The 23,417-nt window shown below is 38.2% G+C and overlaps 1 protein-coding gene across 3 annotated transcripts in view; it reads right to left on the reverse strand.

Moving 5' to 3' along the window:
• Positions 1-19,415, reverse strand: part of nnt (nicotinamide nucleotide transhydrogenase) — a 35,778-nt gene extending 16,363 nt beyond the window's left edge. Inside the window, exons 1-14 of one of the 3 annotated variants that reach the window (XM_077497609.1) lie at positions 19,345-19,415; positions 16,995-17,198; positions 15,263-15,492; positions 14,914-15,131; positions 13,287-13,374; positions 12,453-12,541; positions 12,182-12,369; positions 11,967-12,100; positions 11,691-11,882; positions 6,754-6,907; positions 5,387-5,548; positions 2,306-2,416; positions 604-749; positions 238-433 (exon numbers count right to left, since the gene is read on the reverse strand). In XM_077497609.1, the coding sequence (XP_077353735.1) occupies positions 238-433; positions 604-749; positions 2,306-2,416; positions 5,387-5,548; positions 6,754-6,907; positions 11,691-11,882; positions 11,967-12,100; positions 12,182-12,369; positions 12,453-12,541; positions 13,287-13,374; positions 14,914-15,131; positions 15,263-15,492; positions 16,995-17,148 (2,062 nt within the window). In that variant the 5' untranslated portion in view covers positions 17,149-17,198; positions 19,345-19,415. The other 2 variants (XM_077497610.1, XM_077497611.1) reach the window with 2 other exon arrangements.
• Positions 19,416-23,417: the final 4,002 nt, after the last annotated feature.

Below are 23,417 nucleotides of genomic sequence, written 5' to 3' on the forward strand. Positions count from 1 at the left end.
GATTTCACAACTCCATTGACCAGCAGCGCTGCACTTGGACGTTGCACTTCCCATTGATTTAAAAAAACAAAAAAAAACAAAAAAAAAAACGTAGTTGACGACATTTAACGTTTATGGCAGCATACATCATGATTTTACTCATCTTTATTAAACGTTTTTGGCAGTCAAAGAGTTAATCTATCCAAGCCAACAACGCGCGCACGCAGCAAACGCACAACCAAACAAATTCAGACTCACCGGCGGTGCCGCCGACGGCCATGGCGGCGCTCATCTGCGCCAGGAGCTCGGGACTCGGCTTGAGTGCGCCCAGGGTGGCGGCGATGCCCCCGGCGACTCCCATCATACCCAAGACGTTACCCAGGCGGGCCGTGGACTGGTTGGAGAGGCCAGCCAGGGCGCCGACGCAGCACATTCCGGAGCCCAAGTACATCATCTGGTTAGAGGAGGGAATACATAATGCTTTAAAAAAAAAAAATGGATAGTTCTGTTCAACATCTGGACAAACAAAGACAACATAAAAAGGATGATTACCCAACATTTACGTGCCAGTGCACTACTTTGAAGGACTGATACAGGCACATTTCACAGATGAAAATTCCCCACCTGCTCAATGTTATACCCCGACTGCAGCGCTGCAGCGTATCCGCCCACGAACACACCAGCCGGAAGCAGATAGAGGTAGTTATGCTCCGGGGGATCGGTGGGACGCTTGAACATGTCCAACATCTTCTGAGTCACCAGGAAACCACCTTAGCCAGACAGAATATAAGGTTAAGCGGGGTACACACGTAATAATTGGACCTAATTTGCACAATTTTCATTTTACGATCAAAGTGAGGGAGGCCACATTATCACGTCTTTAATTAAAAGAACATCATTTTGACCGATTACGGGGAGTCCTCGAGTTACGTCGTAGTTCATACGCTAGCGAGTAACCCGAATTTCGACTTAAGTCAAATTTCCCCGTTAACCCGTTCACTTCCAGCCATGTTCCCTGAAGCAATCCCCTTCGCTCCCGGTTGTTTGACTGGATTTTGACTGATTCTGCAAAGTCCAAAGAATATTATGTTCTATTGCTTTAAAAACATGGAACCTACCAAAAAAATTATTATCGGGGAAAAAAAAGAAAAAGTATTTTTGTATCTGTTTCAGTTTTGAAGCAATTGGCATTTGCTAAATTTCCTCATTGTTCACAAACCTGTTAAATAAAATTTAATAAAAATTAATAATTAAACAATGCAAATTTTTAAGTTGTCAGAAAAAGAGAGGCGAAGGGTGGATTATTAAAAAAATAAATAAATAAAAATTAAAAAAAGACAAAAGTGACAATAAAATGTCGAAAAAAGGGGTAAAAAGAGGTAAAGAAGAACATTTGCATAAAATGTTCATCAAATTGCCAAAAAATGTCAGAGAATTGCACAAAAAAAAAGAAAAGCAAACATTCAAAAAGTAACCATAAAATGTCCAAAAAGAAAAGAAGAAAACCGAAAAATTGCCATAAAATGTCCACAAAATTGATAGCAAAAAAGGCACAAAAAAAAGCCACAAAATGTAAAAAAAAAAAAAAAAAAAAAAAAAAAAAAGGACAGAGAGAGAGAGGCAGACAATTACCATATGTCCATAGCATTGCCAAAAAAAAAAAATCACAAATTTGCCAGAAATACAGAAAAATGCATCAAAAAAGGTGTATGAAAAATTAAAAAAAAAAAAATAAATCCAAAAGAAGATGATGTAAGGTTCAAGAAAATGAATCTCAAAAGTACTGTAAATTTTTGTTCTGTTGCAGCTCTAATTATCTTTTGGCCCCTCAATACATTAGACATAACACACTTTTTCCTTCATCACAATGCTCAAGAAAGATTTAGTTTTTTTAATTTGGCCTAAAATGGCTCTTTTGATAATAAAGGTTGCCGACCCCTGGCCTGCGGGAACACAATTTAAAAGAAGTGCAGGCAAAGTGAGGAACAAGATTGCTCCATGTGTCCACATGCAATTTACAGGGAAAATTGAAAATAAGCCACAGCTCATGCCTGGAGAAAAACCCCAGAAATATTAGTGATGAGTATTGTAATGATGCCAGCAACAATTTGTCTTTAGAATGGGAAATTGATGAAAAGCAATAGCAAAAGTGTGCATGAGCGCGTGCTGTCCACGCCATAGCCAGGTCAGAGCAGGTGGGTATGCAAGGGGGCTGTACAGCTGGGATTCTTATAGCACAATCGATATAAAACCTGTGAATCACCCAACTATGCTGATGTTTTATTGCTGTAACTGGCGGCGATGATGCATGCGGGAAGGGACTCACCGGCAATGTTGACTGAGGAGATGAAGGCGGCGAGCACGGCCAGTGTCTCGGCAGTGCTTGTTGGGGTGTAGCCGCCTCCCATTAGGGCCAGACCACCCACGGCCGTGAGACCTGAACACGGCAGATATTTGCAAGATTAGGCCAGTTATTCTTGAATAAAGACATGACTTTCTAAAACTTGGGTGGAGTATTTACACAACAGCAGAACACCAGTCATAATCCGCACACATACAGTATAGACGATTGATATTTCCGCTCTTCAATTTGGAGATTACAGAACATTTGTGCCTCTGGCTCAGGAAGCTTCGATAACATCAGCCCATTAATGACTTACAGGCACTAAAATCTGCATTCAAACGGACTTCTGCAGGTACTTGCTTCAAAATTCGGGTCCACAACTTCTGTTTTATTGTGATACTTCCTGAGTGAAACTGCTATATACATTTACTGTATAAAAATTAGAACCATCTAGTATGTCTACTTTCAGGGGCTCAATCGTATTTGAAGATTTTGCAACTTTTCTCTGCATACAAGACATGATATATGCTCAAAAAAAAAAAAAAAAAAAAAAAAAAAAAAATCCATCTCCTGTATTTCCTGAATTGGCTGTTCTTGTCAACCTCTCTATTTATGGCAGGTCTTAAAAAGTACATGACTGGGACTGGATGACAGGATATCATTTCCACCACTTGGGGGGGGGGGGGGGGGGGGTTGGGGGATGAGCACTAAACAACAGCAACCTTTGGTGCTCATTTGGGAACCACACCAAAGTTTTTTTGTGCACACCTGATAATGATACAGTATAATATAGTAACATTGAATACTCTAATCAGATTAAGTTTCAGATTATTTCATTCACAGCCATTTTCACTGTTTTGCTGGATTATGACACAGAATATTGCGTATTATTGCTATAAAAACATGGAATCTACCAAAGGAAAGATTAGAATCCCTTCTTTCATCAGGAAAAAAAAAAGTATATTAAAATCTGTTTCCATTTTCCAGCAATTAGCATTAAAATATAGCTAAGTTTCATCATTATTCACAAATCTTCTTAGAATTGTGAGGAAACAACTTGTTTTCATCATATCCCTGGTTGATATCTTATACTCTGCTGCCACCTGCTGGCCGATTTTGTAATTACTACCTTTGCTTCACCCGTTCTCAGAAGTTGAGAGGCTGCATCAAAGCCTTCTGTATGTTCTAACATAAAAATAAATAAATAAATAAATAAATAAAAACATAAAAAAAACGTATAAATACCTCTTTGGGAAATTTAAAACAATTAATATAGAACATATTTATACGCTTTTGGGCGCAAATGAGTTAATAAGAAGCCTCTTTGGAAAGTGCATGACCAATTTCATGCACAGATCTAGAAAAATGTCTCAACGAACCAGCTCAAAATTCCCCAGTCTGCAAGTTATTGTGTGCATTTATGATGCCTGGAACAACAACACATTCTGGAGGCCTTTTCCTGTAACTGCAGACGGTCTGCAGTGACTCAGCGCCATGCCAAACGCAGCGGGAAAACCAACAGGCGGGAGGCAGAGCAAAAGGCGAGAGTTGACGAGAACCTTTAGCCGCTGACTCCAAATAACAACACGAGTTACACCCCCAGATAATCGAGGTTATGTCGTGGTTGACATGGTGCAGTTACGTGGATTTTTAGCGCTGGCAGTTACTTTCCCATTAAAATCTGTGGGGATAATCTCAACAGGGTCTTGTTTAGTTTGCTCACTAAAGATATCTTTACTTCCTTTTTAAAAATACTACTATTTAAATGTTTGCGTATAATACGGTTAATTTCACAAAGAACCAAAGGGAGAAAAGTCCCTGCGGAGCACATAAGACGAGCAAAAGATGTAAACATAAAAGCGGCACAGGCCTCGTGGCCCATAAAACTTTGAAAGGACGCGAGAAGTGTCCAGCGTTCATTCCCGCCGAGGCTCCGCGACCTCACTCTGATGTCTGGGTAAAGTGGCGTGCGTGCGTGCGTGCGTGTGCGACTAAATGAGCAAGAGACCACCCTGACCCCCCACCCCCCCCCACCGCACCCCCCAAAAGATCACCGCTGGTGTGTTACTTCCTACCTCAGCGTGGGTCGCCGGGGTGATCAAAGCGGCAAGAACACACACATGCACTTACCTCCCCCGACCTTTGGACCCCGTTGCGTTAAGCAGCAGTCAGCAACGGGAAGACAATCTTTTAAGGTTTTACTTTCGACTATTTTTTATTTTTATTTTTTTGTCTTTTAGATGACTAGAAATTGCACATTGATGCTCAGAAGTGCGTAGAAGACACGATAAGGACAATTGCATTGGACGTTCAAAGCAACAGCATGGGATCACGACCCCAAAATTTTATTTTGATATTTGTTCTAAAATGTTGATTAAAATTTTGTTTCAAGTTTTTAGTACTCTCGTTAAATAACATAAAAGTGGGCAAATTTGTTTACCTACTACAAATGTGGTTTTGTATCTTTTGTAACATTGATATAGTCATTTTATAGCCATTCATAAAGTTTAATGACCATACAAGTGGAAATGTGTGTAAAACAATCGATTTCTGTTGAGTCTTTTTTCCCCCTTGCCACTAGGTGACGTTAGTGTTTCATGTTGGACGGTGGTGAAAGGAATAATACATTATTCGTTTCAAATTAAGAGCAAAATTTACTTAACTTACTTTAAATTTTTGCATTTTTTTCCCTGATTCTTGTTTAATGGTATATTAACCAGTGATTGGTGTTTATTTCGTACTTCACAATCGTATAGTGATTAAAAAAATAAAAGGGGGATTAATGTACTATGTTACGGATTTGATTATTGTTTTCCAAAGTAAAAACAGATGTTTGCAAATGTCTTATTTTGATTAAACACAGAAGATAATAAAGTCTTCTTTCAACAAGAACTACAGAAATCAGTGAACAATTACTGCTGAAATCAGAGGATTTTGAGTTTTTTTTTTTAATTATTAAAAAATGGCTCAAAAAGAAATAAATTGATTAAATTGATTACCTTTGACAGTTCTTACCATACATATTGCGTACATAAAACTGACCGATCCTGCGCAAAAACTAACCTGAGATGGCGTTGGTCACCGACATGAGCGGCGAGTGGAGCGCGGGGGTGACGCCCCACACCGTGTGGTACCCCACGATGCCGGCCAAGCCGAAGGTGGTGACGATCTGCGTGAAGGCGGCGTTGGGAGCCGCCAGACCCAAACCCAACAGTGTGGTGAAGCCTGAGACGGAGGAGGGAACATTTAAAATGGCATTATAAAACCAGACTTAAGTGCAATTTTGTGGAGAAATTGCGTTGGAATGCTGAAAGCGGAATGCTAACATTTTGAATGCATGTGGAATGCTTATGAACTAAATTAAGAGATAAATTATGAAATTATGACCTCTTGGTTACTGGACAACTATGCCACCGAGCAGTATTAGACACCTGGTAATGATGATCAGTTATATGTATGGAAGTGGCCGTGGAAAGCGATATTTAGAAAAGGTTCAATGTCTTTCCCATTGAAAATGAATGGGGAAAAAAAAAGTTTATATAAAACATTTGAAATTGCGCAAATACTGTAAGTAATGTGGAATCAGACAATATATACCTCGCGAGGTGTGACTTTTTTTAAGCTAGTTGAAATTTGAACAGTGTAAATTGGAAGTATTATGTGGGAGTTGTTAGGCGGCAAATAAAGTGTGGAGAATAAAAATCACAATAACATATGAATGACACAGTGAAAGGTATATAAAATACTTGGCATGATTGTTTGTAAATTAATCTGCCAATTGACAATTTTAGATCCATTTTAACCTTAAACAGATGAAGAATTGTTACAGCCCAATCCCACTAATGAAGTAAAGAGTTTTTAAGTAGATTTCCCACGTTGGCAAATGCACGTTTTCCTCATTTCCTGTTGGCATGTGGGAAACTCTCAAGACTCCCAATGCCCCCCCCCCCCCTCAACGGCACGGAAGTTTATTATCCTAAATGACTCAATTACACGACCACTCTAATGAGCATGTAAGCAGCAACTGGCGAGGAGCGCCTAACGACGGTGGCAGTAAACAACGTGTGATGTGAAATTAAGTACATGTGGAGCGCTTGCACCGCGGGGAGCCGTGGCAGCGGTGTCGCTTCAAACAAAACACTCGGCGCGACGCCACTTTTAGACTGCGCGTTTCCTGACACTAAGAGGGTGCCCGTTTTTTTTTGTTTTTTTTTGTAAGCGTGCGAGCGCTCACTTTAATCTGGCTGTGACACTTGGCACCTCCCGCGCACATTCCAGCGCTAACCTAAAAGAGTTGATGATTAACCTCCACCTGGTCGCAGACCCCGACCTCCCGAAAGCTGACCCGTGAGTCCAATGAGGACAATTAAAAGGCAAAATGAAGCCCATCGCCTTCCCTCACACGTGAGTGACACATCCAGTTTACTGACCTCCAGTGTACACGCCGGCAGACGTGAGCGTTGCCCTGAAGGGAGAGATTTGGGACGACTTCTCCGCCTCCAGCTCCTTGATAGACTTGGGCTTCGGCGGAGCGGCGGTGGGCATGTTGTTGGGCGGAGGTGCCGGGAAGATGATTTTTCCATTCTGAAAATACAAATAAACGACAAAAAAGTAAGAAAAAACAGAAAGGTGAAAAAAAGAAAACAAAGCCAGGGTAGGAATGAGGTTAATTATTGATCAAAGATATTTATTAACTCATTTGATCCCAATAACGTATAAATATGTTTTTGTTTGTTTTTTGTTCTAAGTGTCCCAAAGACGTATTTATACGTTTTTTTTGGGGGGGGGGGGTTATGCTAGAGCATACAGAAGGCTTTGATGCAGCGGCTCTGCAAAGAACGGTTGCAGAAATGGTAGTTATTACACAAACGGCCAGCAGGTGGCAGCAGAGCAAAGGAGGTCAACCAGGGCCATCTAGAAAAAAAAGCTAAACTAGAGCTGCGAGCAGCTATAAAGGGCCCTCGCAACCCGGGCCACGTTGGGGTATTTGCACGTCGGGGTACTGGCATGCTGGGGTACTGTCAAATAGGAAACCATCTAAATTTTAAACGTTTTTGCCATGCTTTGTGTTTGTAAAGTTTCATGGAAAGGCCAAAAATGATGCACAATTAACAAAATAAAATCAAAATGGATTGGCACATGGCTATATAGAATACTTTTTGAATATATTAGGCATGCCTGCCAATATTCACACATCTAGCTGAATCATATAATCGGAAAGACTTCATAAAAATGTCTAGAGGGCGCTATTGAAGCATTTATTGCAAATTTAATAAGAAATCTCTAAAATATTCATGCTTATGACAAGCCTGATGTGTGTGTAAAGTTTCATGAGTTTTTGCACATGTTTAGACCAAAAAAAAAAGCAGCATTTTACTTGGCAAACAATGCATCGCCATGAAACGGTGTGGGACAAAATAAATAACTTTCGATAACTTTGTATCTTAAACATCTTAAGATGAAGCACACCAAGTTTGAAGACAGTCGGATAAATTTTGTAGGAGGAATTCGTTAAAATATGACCCCTAAAAAAGGCCACAAAAAATGGCTACAAATCCCAACGTAAATCAAAATGGCGGACTTCCTGTTTGTTTTGGAAGATGGTTCCAAGAGACTATTTTGTACATCGTGGGCTCTTATGTATGCCTCTAAATTATCATAGCGCTAGGTGAAACGTACAACCGGGAATGCTTCGTTAAAGAGGAGTTTTTTACCTCAAAATGTGATGACCGGCCCTTACGGGACTTCCTGTTGGGTTTAGCACATGGCACCAATAGACTTTTTTGTACATTGTGGGCTGTTAAATTTGTCTCCAAATTTTCGTAGCTCGAGCTGCTTCGTATAACTGTGAATGCTTCATTAAGAGGGAATTTTTTCCTTTGCAAACTGTGCATGCCACGGCAATAGCGTGCGACGAAATAAAAAGCTTTCAATAACTTTTCATCTTCAACATTTTAAGATGAATCACAACAAGTTTGGAGATGATCGGATAAACTCTGTAGGAGGAGTTCGTTAAAATAAGACCCCTATGAAATGGCCCAAAAAATGGCAACACGTTCCAAAGTAAATCAAAATGGCGGACTTCCTGTTCGGTTTAGCATATGGTTCAAAAAGAGTTTTTTGTACCTTGAGGGCTGTTACATATGTCTTCAAATGTTGGTAACTCTAGGTGAAATGTACAGCCGGGAATGCTTCATTAAATAAGAATTTTGAAACACAAAATTTGATGCCTCGCCTCTGGCGGACTTCCTGTTAGGTTTAGCATATGGTTCAAAAAGAGTTTTTTGTAGATCATAGTCTGTTACATATGTGTACCAATTTTCGTGGCTCTCAATTAAACGTACCACGGCAATGCTTTGTTAAGTAAGAATTTTGAAACTGTAAATTTGATGCCCCGCCACCGTCATATAGTATGTCAAAAACTTTAGATTTTTTACCATGATGTTGTCCCAGGTGTTGAGATGGTACAGCCCAAGTTTGAAGTCAATCGGGTTAACCGTGTAGGAGAAGCGGGCAAAAGTATGACCCCTGTAAATGTGCAAAAATGGGCCAAAATTGGACATTCAAATACTCATACCTCACTTCCTGTCTATTTTAGGGTACACATATCAAAGAGGTTTTTGTTCATCTGGATGTGCTACAGGTGCCACACAATTTTCGTAGCCATAGGACAATCGTAGCGGGACAGGGATCCGTTAAACCTATGTAGGTGGCGCTACAGAGCCATTTTTCATGTATCATGTATGGCGACTTTAAAATATCAAATTTTTCGCCAGGCCCGATCTCCGTGTAAAGTTTGGTGAGTTTTCGTTCATGTTTAGTGCCTCAAAAATGTGGTTGTTTGCGGAAAAGAATAATAACAAAGAAAAAGAAGAAGAATAATAATAATAAGAATTCCTTCAGGAACAATAGGGACCTCGCAGCGGTCGCTGCTCGGGCCCTAATTACTTAGAATTTTAAATAGATTTGTGAAAACTGGTGAAACTTAGCTCTCTTCGAATGCTAATTGCTGCAAAACGGAAACAGATAGAAACATACTTTTTTTCCTGATGAAAGAAGAGACTTTAATCTTTCTTTTGATAGGTTCCATGCTTTTATAGCAATAGAACACAATATTCTGTGGGCCTTGCAAAATCAGTCAAAATTCAGTAAAAACAGCCGGGAGCGAACGGGATTGCTTCTGTGAAAATGGCTGGGAGTGAATGAGTTAAGCTATGACTTGAAGTTTTACTTTCCTCTGAAGGCCGAATGACCTTAAATCTATGTAACATGAGACGAAAAACATCAAAGTAGGCAAACTAATGGTACGCATGGTACAATAAGTAATATCTGGTTTTTAACGCATCATTTATAAGATGTGCAACAAGTACAGTAAACTAATACAGATAAAATAGTGTACTACAGATCATTTGTTTACTGGAAACAAATGAATAGACTCGGGCCCAAAACTGATTAAAGCGCAAAAAGCTTCCCAACAATATGATGAGGATGGATGACAAAGTGCAGTTGGAAAAAAAAAGATAAGATATGCATCATCTCTGCCATCACTGGTAATGAAGCAGAGGTCACGCGTTAGTTCAAAGGTAACTTACACTACCTGGCCACAACATTAGGAACACATTCTAATGTGATCCAATATGAGTGCTGCCTTTCTACCTGGACAAGTATAATAACTCTTGTTTGATTGACACTGTCATAGTAACAGTATTAAGCTAAAACTAGGAAAAATAAATAACTACATAAAAATATAATCAGATAAAGACACAAAATTATAAACAACTGTAGTTATTTGAGGTCATAGCCGTTTTTGGCTATAGGCGAAGTAGGCGGCTGCCTAGGGCCCCCCCCCCCAGCCACCAGGGCGTCCCCAAGCTCTATGTGTAGTCTTACCTGAGGATGATTAGAATGTCCTGTCTAAGGGCCCCAAACACAATCTTTCATAGGGCCCTCATGAAGCTAGAAACGGCCCTGTTTGAGCTTAAGCTGTCTGGGAATCATTAACTGTAACATGTTACGAGGGTGACACCTAGTGACCATGAGAGGAAATCTCAATCACCCTTGGCACAAAAATAATTAATGAAAAAAAAAATAATAATTATTAAAAAAAAAAAAAAAAAAAAGACATATACTGCAATAATAATGATCATTTTACTCAAGGCCTGCTAAGTTAAGTTGAAATAAAACACAATTCTGTTTTTGTTTTTTTAAGTTGTAACAGGTGGATTCACAGGTTTGCGCATTCTGCCATTTAGTGGAACAGCATTTAATTGTTCTGTTTGTCACTACACGGATGACACATTGATCAACAAAGATTAATTATTTGCAATAAATAATTAATATTTTTCTGTGTAAAGTGGAACCTTGAGTTATGAACTGAATTGGTTGCGTGAGCCTGTAACCTGAAATGTTCATAAATGTTTTTAAAGGAATATTTGACTCATTTAGACATTTTCAACAGTAAGAAAATAATATTTTGTTGTTTGGCAGTCAAACATTAATATTTTGTCTATAATAAATTTGATATTTTCATTATTTTTCATGTAGAATTAGTACCTTTAAAAACACATTTTGCAACTTGCTGTCGACTGAAAATGACATCACCAGGGCTCAGGTAACCAATCACAGCTCAGCTTGTGAATGTCACACATGACCAAACCAAGAAAATGGGTGAGCTGTGATTGGTTACCTGAGCCCTTGTGATGTCATTTTCAGTCGACAGCAAATTGCAAAATGTGTTTTTAAAGATACTAAATGTACGTGGAAAATAATGAAAGTATCTAATTAATTATAGACAAAATATTAACTATTTATTGCTATAATGGGCTAAATAAGTGAAGTATCCGTTTAAAAACTCATGCTGCCACTTGCTGTCGACTGAAAATGACATCACCAGGGCTCAGGTAACCAATCACAGCTCAGCTTGTGAATGTCACATGACCAAACCAAGAAAATGGGCCAGCTGTGATTGGTTACCTGAGCCCTTGTGATGTCATTTTCAGTCGACAGCAAATTGCAAAATGTGTTTTTAAAGATACTAAATGTACGTGGAAAAAAATGAAAGTATCTAATTAATTATAGACAAAATATTGACTATTTATTGCTATAATGGGCTAAATAAGTGAAGTATCCGTTTAAAAACTCATGCTGCCACTTGCTGTCGACTGAAGATGACATCACCAATGCAAGGTAAACAGGTAATGACCAATCATGGCTCAGTTTGCTGACCAAACACGGAAAACAAGTGAGCCCCGACGGTTCCTCAGTACAGGTGACGTCATCTTCCATTTAATAGCAAGCGGAAAAATGTGTTTGTATGACATTATTGTGGTAAATTCTAAACGTATGCGTGCATATTCACATATCATACCTGCATGACAATAGAGCCTCTGACAACGTGGTCCATGGTCCCAAAATCAAACACGTCCTTCACATCAAGGTAAAAGTTCTCCTTGTCCGGACTGATGGCCCGCACCAGCTTTGTGATGTTGTTGGAGTACAACGTGCTCGACTGCGTGGGCAAGCGGCTGGGCAGGTCCGTGTACCCAATGTGGGTTACACCCTACGAAAACAAGAGCGACCGCACTTTAAGGAGACATTTTCCAGCTAATTAGTGACGACTGAGCGTCTCTCGGGGCGCACGCACGTTGTGGACGGACAGCTCCCCGGGCACCGTGGTCTCGATGTTGCCTCCGGCCTCGGCAGCCAGGTCCACCACCACCGATCCGTCCTTCATGCTCTCGATCATTGGCTTGGTGATAAGGATGGGGGCCCGCTTACCTGAACATATTTGGGGTCACGTCATGATTATGAAGTGAGGTAAAATATGCTATACCGGTATAAGACATTTTGTGTACAGACCGGGAATAAGCGCGGTGCTGATGATGATGTCCACTTCCTGGCACTGTTTGGCAAACAGCTTCATCTCGGCCTCAATGAACTCTTTTGACATCACTTTGGCGTAGCCTCCTTGGCCCTCTCCAGACTCCTTGAAGTCCACCTCCAGCGGCTCGGCACCCAAAGACTTGAACTGGTCCAAAGCGTCGGCCCTGTGGGAGAAAATGATGGCCGTCAATCCCAACCTTGTCTTTTTTTGTGTGTGTGCATGTAAAGATATTTGAGACAAACAAACCTGGTGTCAAAGCCTCGAACTATGGCTCCCATGGCTCTGGCGCTGCCGGCGGCTGCTAATCCGGCCACTCCGCCTCCAATGATAAGCACCTAATCACATGCAAGATATTGAAGGAGAAGAAGAAGAAGAAGAGAAAAAAAAAAAACAGACGCTTTCTTAAAATAATCTAAGCCTAAGTATTTTTTCCAGATTTTTCAGGAAACAAAAAATGTAACCATTTGCATCATGAGATGATGATTTAGGCAAAAAAAATAAAAATATTGCAAAAAAAAGAAAAAAAGGACATAGGCAATTATTTTAACTCATTTGCTCTCAAAAACGGATAAATACGTTTTAGGTGTCCCAAAGACGTATTTATATGTTTTTTTTTGTTTTTTAATGCTAGAGCATACAGAAGGCTTTTATATAGCCTCTAAACTGCAAAGAAGCAGGTGGCAGCAGAGCAAAGGAGATCAACCAAGTCCATGTTGAAAAAAAAAAGCTCAATTACTCACAATTCTACATAGATTTGTGAAACTTGATTAAATGTAGCTATTTTGTAATGCTAATTGCTGCAAAACGAAAACAGATAGAAATTAACTTTTTTTCCTGCTGAAAGAAGAGACTTTAATCTTTTTTTTTGATAGCTTCCATGTTTTTATAGCAATAGAACACAATATTCTGCGGGCCTTGCAAAATCCGTCAAAATCCAACAAACAGCTGCGAGTGAACAGGATTGCTTCCGTGAAAATGGATGGGAGCGAATGAGTTAAACTGGTCTTTTACCTGGTTAAATCAAAACATGAAATAAAAGAGTAGCAATAACTACAACTATATGCTACACAGTACACACACCTTGGCGGGTGGCACCTTGCCAGCTGCAGTGATTTGTCCTGTGAAAAAGCGGCCAAAGCTGTTTGCAGCCAGCACGACAGCCTTGTACCTGAAGAAAAGGAGAATCAAATGCGATTTAATTTGGTCATTTAAGGGATACTTGACTAATTCGGCCATTTCAGCAATAAAAACGTAATATTTTTGTCCAGAATTAATTTGCTAACGTCAGTATTTGTCATGTACAATTATATGTATAGTGTGCTCAGGAAACAGGTAACAACCAATCATGGCTCAGTTTGCTGACTAAACCCAGACAACAGGTGAGCCATGATTGGTTGTTACTCAGCACAGGTGATGTCATCTTCAGTCCATAGCAAGTGGAACAATTTGTTTTTAAAGGTATTAATTGGTCATGAAAAATAATGGTTATCACATTCATTCTGGACAAAATATTAATTTTTTATTGCTGAAAATGGCTCAATGAGTCAAACATCACTTTAATATCAGAAGGCGGCCATTTTGCCACTTGCTGTCGAGTGAAAATGACATCACAGTTGCTCAGGTCTCAGGTAACACACAGCTCAGCTTCAGAAAACAGGTGAGCTGTGATTTGTCGTTGCCTGAGCCCCGAGCAACTGTGATGTCATCTTCACTCGACAGCAAGTGGCAAAATGGCCGCCCCCTTGATATTGATAAAATGGCTGATTTTGCAGCATAATAATATAATATTTCCTTAGACAGGTGACGTCATCTTCAGTTGACGGCAAGTGCAAAAATTAGTTTTTAAAGGGGGGAAAAAAAAGTAGTTTTTATTTTATTTTTATTTAAATATTTAATTATTAATTGTACATGAAAAACTTTTAACTTTTTACTGCTCAAAATGGCTCAATGAGTCAGGTATCCCTTTAAAAACACATTTTTCCACTTGCTGTCAGCTGAAGATGACATCATCTGTACTGAGGAAATGGGTAAGACCAATCACGGCTCACCTGTCATTTTCAGTCGACAGCAAGTGGCAAAATGGCCGCCCCCTTGATATTGATAAAATGGCTGATTTTGCAGCATAATAATATAATATTTCCTTAGACAGGTGACGTCATCTTCAGTTGACGGCAAGTGCAAAAATTAGTTTTTAAAGGGGGAAAAAAAAAAAGTAGTTTTTATTTTATTTTTATTTAAATATTTAATTATTAATTGTACATGAAAAACTTTTAACTTTTTACTGCTCAAAATGGCTCAATGAGTCAGGTATCCCTTTAAAAACACATTTTTCCACTTGCTGTCAGCTGAAGATGACATCATCTGTACTGAGGAAATGGGTAAGACCAATCACGGCTCACCTGTCATTTTCAGTCGACAGCAAGTGGCAAAATGGCCGCCCCCTTGATATTGATAAAATGGCTGATTTTGCAGCATAATAATATAATATTTCCTTAGACAGGTGACGTCATCTTCAGTCGACAGCAAGTGGCAAAATTTGTTTTGAAAAGTTATTAGTTATTGTTTAGTAAAAATAATGACGCTATTACATTAATTATAGACAAAATCTATTTTTACTCAATGAGTCAAGTATCCCTTTAAAGAACCCAAGTAAATCGAGCACAAATTCTTGACTGCGTAACTGCTGTTGAAGGTATCGTGCACCCACCCTGCAATGTTGGCCATGGAGCTGAGGGCGTCATAACCCTGCGCGATAGTGACTCGGGGCACCTGGTCCATAGCCAGGACGGTGGCTTTCTTCTGAGACAGCATGTCCATCAGCTCGGGGTTCTGAGCCGGGTAGATGAAGCTGATTAACGTGGCCGCATCCTTCATCAGCTCCACCTCGTGCATGCCCAAGTCGGGGTTGAAAACAGGAGCGCGCACCTGGAAGCACAATGTTTCTTGCTGTAAATTGTAAATTTGGATGGCGAGCTGCACAGCGTTTTTCCCTGAATTTTTTTGTTTGAATGTCAAGAGACTGACTCCAAAATAAAAGTTGACAACGCAGGGCCTACCTTGACCAACACATCCGATGCAAAAACATCTTTAAGGGCTTTAATTGTCGCACCGGCTTGGGCGTACTGCTCATCCTGGAACTTTGAGGACTCTCCCGCGCCAGTCTCCACGACAACGTTGAAGCCCTGCTTGATAAGCGCCTGCACGCCAGCAGGGGACAGCGCCACGCGCCGCTCATTTTGGAAAATTTCTTTCGGGACGCCGACTGTGAGCTGCTTGTATGGAATTCCTGGAGAGGCGAAAGATGCAGACGATAAAGGCATAAATGAAATCAGCAACAGTTTTTTTTATGTCTGCACGTGATATTAAAACTGCCACAATGTCGTCGTCGTCATGCTCACAATATTTAAAAGGAACACATCTGTTTAAAAAAAAAAAAAAAAAAAAAAGTCAGGTTGATTTCCATTTGTGCAGTTCTAGCACCCTCTTGTGGCTAGTTTATTAGTGCAATTTAATTTTCATTAGGATATTTTGGCCTTCTATGTTTAAAATCTATGCTAATTGTCAGATGAAGGGGAACCTAATTTGCTTGTGAAGCGATCAATGTGTGCTTGCATTAGCAAGGAAGTGCCTCAATATTGTTATTAGAGATTGTAAGTGGTTTATATGCATTGCTGTTATGTACAAAAGCACAACATTGTGCTTTTTTTAAGTATGAGTTTGCAGCCATTTATTATCAAAGATTAGTAAATATTCAAATTATGCACATTCACATTTACATTGGTTGGCTAACAGATGAGTTGCAACAAAATGCTAGACGCATATTAGTGAAGTATTTGTATAGTTTGTATACAATTACTTACGATAACAAATACTGTACATAAAAAAGGCAGAAATATAAGAACCAAAATAAGAAACGGATACAATAAGGTAAAAAAAAAAAAAAAAGTTGGGGAAACGAGATACATATTTTATATTACATACTAGATATACAGACAGAATGTATTCAACCCTCGAGGGAAATTAGATTGTCACAGGAGAAGTTTAAATATATATACACTAAAAAAATAAAAACTAAAAAAATCAAGACACTGTGCTGGTTCCTATGGAAAATTCCACTGCGTCACTTTCCCCACAGTCTCTTCATCTGGTCATAAACACAAGCTGTCCTTGCTCCTGCAATGCTGACCTGTCCTCTACTACAGAAACACTAGAAACAAAAAAAAAAATGGTGGCTAGCTTTTCATGTAACATGTTTTACCTGCAAACAAAGCTACTGAGCATCCATAACAGCATTAGAGAAGTACTGAAAAGCCCTAACGTTTTTATAATAGGTGGCAAAAAATATTTTTTTTTCCCCAAATCCTTTAGCTAACTTTGCTAGCATATGTAAACATATTGATTATTTCCCATTAGCGTAAAATTACCACTATTCAACTTGGCCAAGAATGGCGGAAATACAATCAGATGGCTAAAATTATAACAAAAACCACCAGACAGTCATGAAAATGCTGTCAAAGGGTAATAAAAAATTAACCAAGGCCAGTTACCCAGAACCAACATGTCTGCTACAGGTGGAGCGGCTCCCATGTATATATGAGCAGTTCAACTTGTCACTAACAGCTAGTTTGCAAGTGGAATTTTGTTTACTTACAGTGTCTCAACTACAGGTGGACCAGAAATTCTACCATTTGGAGTGCTGGCTTGACAAACACCCGACCTCAAATATAAATCATCTTTCATACCCTCACGTAAAGACAGATGATGCTTTTGTGTGCCGTTCGACACTACCTGGACTGGCGCATCGTCCGAGGGCGTGATGGGTCCTGAAAAATCGTACGCAGGTCGTTTTGATAGTCGGGGCACTCTGTAGTTTTAAACAGGACGCCCCACTGAGGACGGGGGCCGAGCAGCCAGCCGCAATCACGCGCAGAAGGCTGGCCATGGTGCACGCGCACACAGCAGCAGGAGCTCAGCGGGGAAACGGCACTCCTCCTGGGGGGAGAAAGAAAAGCATCGTGGGTGGACCAGAAGATATTAAACAAGGTTTAGGAAAAGAAAAAAAAAAAAGGTTTCACTCAAGCCTCTACTAGAGATGTCACGGTGATGATTAAGACAACAGCATTAGTTCCTGGAATATTTTACTGTATTTTTTTTAGTAATTTATCTTTTAAATAGAAGGCGGTTACAAATAAACTTCTAAATCTGTCATTCTTTTTGGGTGTGTGTTCTGCCTGCATGTGTTGCTCCCACTAGCGTTAAAATATAAGTCGGTGAAGGGTTTATAATTACCGTGACATCTGTGCTAGTTCACTCATCCATGGTGTTACGCATTATGTGTTAATATTAAGCCAGTACACTTTCGTTAGACAGCCGGCGAAAACAAACATGGATAACATGAATCCTCAGCTCACACTAATTGGCAATTGTCATTTGGAAGCTTCGTGATGTCGTGCTAGCTCCACGAGGGGGAAATACAATTCATATCATCTTTGTGTTGTGTGTTTTCATGTGCTCCACATTTTGTAATAACTTTTTTTTTAGTCGGTTGGGAAAATGAAGCAACACTTAGCTCTACTCCTCCAGTTGTTATGCTTGTAAAATGTGTACTTTTTGGAGTGGTTCGACAAAAAGCATGTCACGGACATCTTAAAAACCTTTTGGAATTGTTTAAAATTGTCGGGGGGGATGACTTCATCCTTCTTCTGTGTTTATCATAATTTGTAGGGGTGTTAAAAAAAAATCGATTCGGCAATATATCGCGATACTACATCGCGCAATTCTCGAATCGATTCAATAGGCGGCTGAATCGATTTTTAAACTTCCATTTTTAATGGAAAAATATTCAACAAAACGTCTGACTTCGGGTTAGGATTCACACCTTGAGCATGGAAGAATGTTATATGAACCGAACATTAAGCCTTAATATTTTATTTTAATGCTGTTCAAACATGAAACAGATTACAACCTCTATAAGACTGAAATTTCAGATAAATAAATAATACATTTTCATACAAATCTTACACTCTACAAGCTTACTGATTAGTATTTTCTAAATTTGAATGGGAAAAAAAATCGCAACAATCGACTTAGAAATTCGTATCGGGATTAATCGGTATCGAATCGTGATACGAATCAAATCGTCAGGTACTAGGCAATTCACACCCCTAATAATTTGGGTCAATCATTTAAACACTGACTGAGTCAGAGTCCGCTTACAGTTTTCATGTCATAGAGATGAGTCTGACCTATGGATCAATATCAGAGCAGAACAGTTAACTCAGTGTGTTAAACGGCAATATGGTTTCAAATGGCACTGAAGGTAGTGTGGTTATTGTTTGATTAAACGGTGGCCGGGAGGTTGTATTAGATTGATGGATAGACAAACATTTTGGTAGGATAGACAGATAGACAGACTGACAATCTTGTTGACAGACAGAATTCAAAAGGACGGTCAGACTGATCAATTTCGGTCGGTTAAACTGCCAATCAGACTGCCCTTGCGTTGTCATAATTTTGAACGTCGTTACACAATAAATGAAACTACCACGTCATCAAAACGTCCAGCACTTCACTAGCTTGTCAAAGTTGCTTGTGCGGTGAATTTCACGCATGCATGAAAAGTGCTGGAGTCATATTCTTACAGCTCAGCGAACTGAAAGATGGTCGTTTTTTTTGTTTTTGTTTTTGGAGGCTACATATTCCATCCATCCATTTTCTTGACCGCTTATTTAGGCTACATATTACTTTCATTCAATGACTGCCAGCCGCCACATTGACAGTGTCATTCAGACGCCCTGAGGAATAAAAGCACGTCCGTTTCCATTAAAAAACGTTCACGATATCAGCCCTACGCGGACCACGGCGACATTAAGCCATTCATACTTTTGTATTATTTTCATTTTCTTGTGTCCTCTCTGGCCGGCATGGAGGAGGGAACTAGCTAGCAGGAGGTGTTAGCATGCTAGCCGCAAACAGAATGCACATCTGCCACGCTCACGTAGGCTACGCGTGAAATTGTGAGAAAAAATAAAATAAAATAAATTCAAAAACACGCACACGCTTCGGTGCACTGCGACACGAATGCACGTTGGAAAGCGATCAAAGAAAACGGAGATTGACGTCATACAAGTCCACTGACCTTTGCAGGGGACTCCGGTGTCTTTTTTTTTTTGTGTGTATGCGGCACGGCCGAACTTTGAGTCGACCCGGAAGATGTCAGCTGGAGCGGCCGGAATATTATTGGAGCGTTTGAGGATGGATGAACACTCGCTTGCTTAATTTTTTTTTTGCGAATGCCATTCCAATATATTAATTGACAAGGTAGACATTAATTGGTGTCTATAATCATATAACCGAACATAATCCATGTATGTATCATTTTAAAAACTGGAAGAAAACGCACCCCGTCCTATTCTCACCGTATACACGTCAATATACTTGCATATTTTCTCGAGAAAAACAAATCATCAACGAGGATAATTTTGAATTATATCCAATATCAATTATGGCTAAAAATGTAAATCTGAAAATGAATTCATCCGTGCTTCCACTTAGGGGCGCTGTTGTACCGTTTAAAGCCATCGATGGATGCAGAATGTGTTGCTCAAGTTTGAACAATTGTTGCATCTATTTTTTATTGTTTAATTTGGCAAAAGTTTTTTGAACCCTCGTTTCATTGTTTATATTTTTATTATGTTTTAAATAATTGTATGTATGGGACAGGCAATAACAAGCTTGGTGCTTCAATCTATACTTTTTTTTTTTGATTAATTGATTTGTTTGAAGGGATGAATGTTTTTCTTTTCTGTGTTGTGTATGGAGCCGAAATAAACCATTCATTTATCATTCATTCATTCATCTTGGGATACTTTAATTACTTCTGGTTAAGGTTTTTAGAATATTACTGAATTTAGTTTAAAAAAATATATTGAAAATATCTATTTTGAACAATTACTAAATTGTTTAGTTTTATTATTGTTTTGTTTGTTTGGTTTTTTTTACAATGGTAAACATGCAGTACAAATTTGTAACCTACTTTCTGGCTAACGTAAACCCTTTTAAAAAGAAAAAAGAAAACTTCATCAGTAGCTTGGTATTTATTCTACATTTTGCGTTGTAAAAGTTTACATTTAAAAGTGTACCAAGTGTTAGTGTGTTAGTTTCCCCCATACACTCATGGAGACTGGAGAGAGCTGCATGCAGGTCTTAGTAAATGTATTTGCCTTCATTATGTTGTTGTTGTTTTCAAAGTCTAATGTTTGCATTAATTTTTTCCCAGGTTAATACTGAAAGCGTGTGAAGTTGTGTAAACTTTCATATACAATTTGTCTGTGGCTGTTGACTTCCAACACAACTTGCAATCGGTGACATTTATGTTGACACAATATAAAGGTCACTGTGAGTACAGACGCTCTTCCCCGGCATTCATCTGGACTTGCTTATGCGGCTCAGAGGAATGTATTGTAACGCTGCCTGTTTCTTGTTTCAACATTTCATCCCGTTGCCATCTGCAATTGTTTGGCACAGTTATGTTTTTCCACACCATTCACTCTTACTCTTGCTTTTTCTGCATTCATAAGACGCAACCCCACAATGTTAAAATTAATGCTATTTAAAGATTTGATTAAAGGATATCAAAATGCAAATCACACATAAACTGTGTGCTTTATATGACCCATTTTCTCTTAAAGATTTTAACAAATTCTTGAGAAGTAGTCTTTAATTCTCAATCATCATCATCATATTTAATTTAGAGACAGTTCATTTCAAATTGATCACATTTAAACCAATTCTACACGTTGTCCTTCCTGCATTAAGTTTGCTTTGGAGACTACTGTATAGTATAAAATAGGGATAGACCGATAATCGGCCGGGGCCGATTATCGGCGCCGATATTTGGCATTTTGACAAATATCGGCATCGGCCATGTTTTGAATCTGAAGACCGATAAAGCTCACTGAGCAGGGGATACTTGCGAACGTAGCGAATTTGGGGTTTTCATCAGGATTTGTAAGATGTTCGCAGTCAGTTTTTATTTGTCGTAAACACATTTCGAACATATTCACACAATTTTTCACCGCGAAAATCTTTTTGAAACGTTTTTACGAACCCTAACAAAAACCCCAAATGAGCTACATTCACATGAATTTGTTACTCAGTGAGAAATTATATATAGTTTGAAAGAATTCCCCCCCCTCCCCATTTTACTGCAAATGAATATCGGCTCGAAATATCGGTTATCGGCCGACTTGACTACAAATAATCTGTATCGGTATCGGCCTTGAAAAAACCATATCGGTCTATCACTAGTATAAAAACTTTTTTGTAAGAAAAACTTTTTGGTGAGAAAAACGTTTTTTGTAAGGAAAACTGGTAACACTTTATAATAACTATCTTAACTAGTTAATAGACCATTAGTAAACTGTGTCATTAATAAACCGTTAGTTATTGAGCTCTAAATGACTAGTTAACTGTATATTAATCATTCACAAATATATTTTATAAATTAGTAATACATCCGTTAACAAGCTATTAGTAAATTACCTACTAATGACTTGTTAAGTATTACTTAATAGTTTGTATAGGTTATTGGGACATTCTAATAAGTTGCCACTATTCCTCATTTATTACTTTTTGGTATGAAAATTTTTTGTAAGAAAAACTTTCTAAAAAAACAAAAACAAAAAAAAAACAACTTGTAAGTAAAACTTTTTTGTAAGACAAACTTTTGTCAGAAAAAAAACTTTTTTGTAAGAAAAACTAAGAAAAATTATTGGGACATTCTAATTAGTTGCCACTATTCCTGATTTATTACGTGTTAGTAAATGTGGAAGAAAAACTTTTTTGTAAGAAAAACCTTTGTAAGAAAAAAAAAAACTTGTAAGAAAAACTTTTTTGTAAGAAAACCTTTTTTTTGTTTTTGTAAAAAAATAAAATAAAAAAAAAACTCGGAAAAACGTTTTTGGAAGAAAAGCTTTGTAAGAATTTTTTTTGTAAGAAAAAACTATAAGAAAAACTTATTTTTGGTAAGAAAAACTTTTTTGTAAGGAAAACTGGTAACACTTTATAATAACTATCTTAACTAGTTAATAGACCATTAGTAAACTGTGTCATTAATAAACCGTTAGTTATTGAGCTCTAAATGACTAGTTAACTGTATATTAATCATTCACAAATATATTTTATAAATTAGTAATACATCCGTTAACAAGCTATTAGTAAATTACTTACTAATGACTTGTTAAGTATTACTTAATAGTTTGTATAGGTTATTGGGACATTCTAATAAGTTGCCACTATTCCTCATTTATTACTTTTTGGTATGAAAATTTTTTGTAAGAAAAACTTTCTAAAAAAACAACAACTTGTAAGTAAAACTTTTTTGTAAGACAAACTTTTGTAAGAAAAAAAAAACTTGTAAGAAAAACTTTTTTGTAAGAAAAACTAAGAAAAATTATTGGGACATTCTAATTAGTTGCCACTATTCCTGATTTATTACGTGTTAGTAAATGTGGAAGAAAAACCTTTTTGGAAGAAAAACCTTTGTAAGAAAAAAAAAAACTTAAGAAAAACTTTTTTGTAAGAAAACCTGTTTTTTTGTTTTTGTAAAAAAAAAAATTAAAAAAAAATCGGAAAAACGTTTTTGTAAGAAAAGCTTTGTAAGAATTTTTTTTGTAAGAAAAAACTATAAGAAAAACTTCTTTTTGGTAAGAAAAACTTTTTTGTAAGGAAAACTGGTAACACTTTATAATAACGATCCATTATAACTAGTTAATAGACCATTAGTAAACTTTGTCATTACTAAACTGTTAGTTATTGGGTCATATGCTATGTCACAATGTTATTTATCCTCAATGTTGATGTGCTCGACCCTTTCCAACACACCCTCTTATGTATCGGGTTATTTATGACGGTGACTCCACCTGAACTAATGGCTCAGGTCAGAGGCCATGCAAGCTGTGCAAATGTCTATGGAGGGTATAAATATGAGCAAATATGGTGGTTAAAGTACCAATTTACACATCTAGAGACACGTTTTTTTGTACAATATTGCTCTTGCCCTCAATGAACATTTATTCTTTTACTGTAAATACGGCATCATTTCATTGTTTTAGTCCCATAGAGAGACCTCAACATCAGTATAATAATCATACATCCATCAATTGATTTTCTATACATCCTAGAAAAAGGATCATTTTTATAGTTTTTTTT

This window comes from Festucalex cinctus, chromosome 15 (assembly GCF_051991245.1).
Source record: "Festucalex cinctus isolate MCC-2025b chromosome 15, RoL_Fcin_1.0, whole genome shotgun sequence".
NCBI classification, from domain to species: domain Eukaryota; kingdom Metazoa; phylum Chordata; class Actinopteri; order Syngnathiformes; family Syngnathidae; genus Festucalex; species Festucalex cinctus.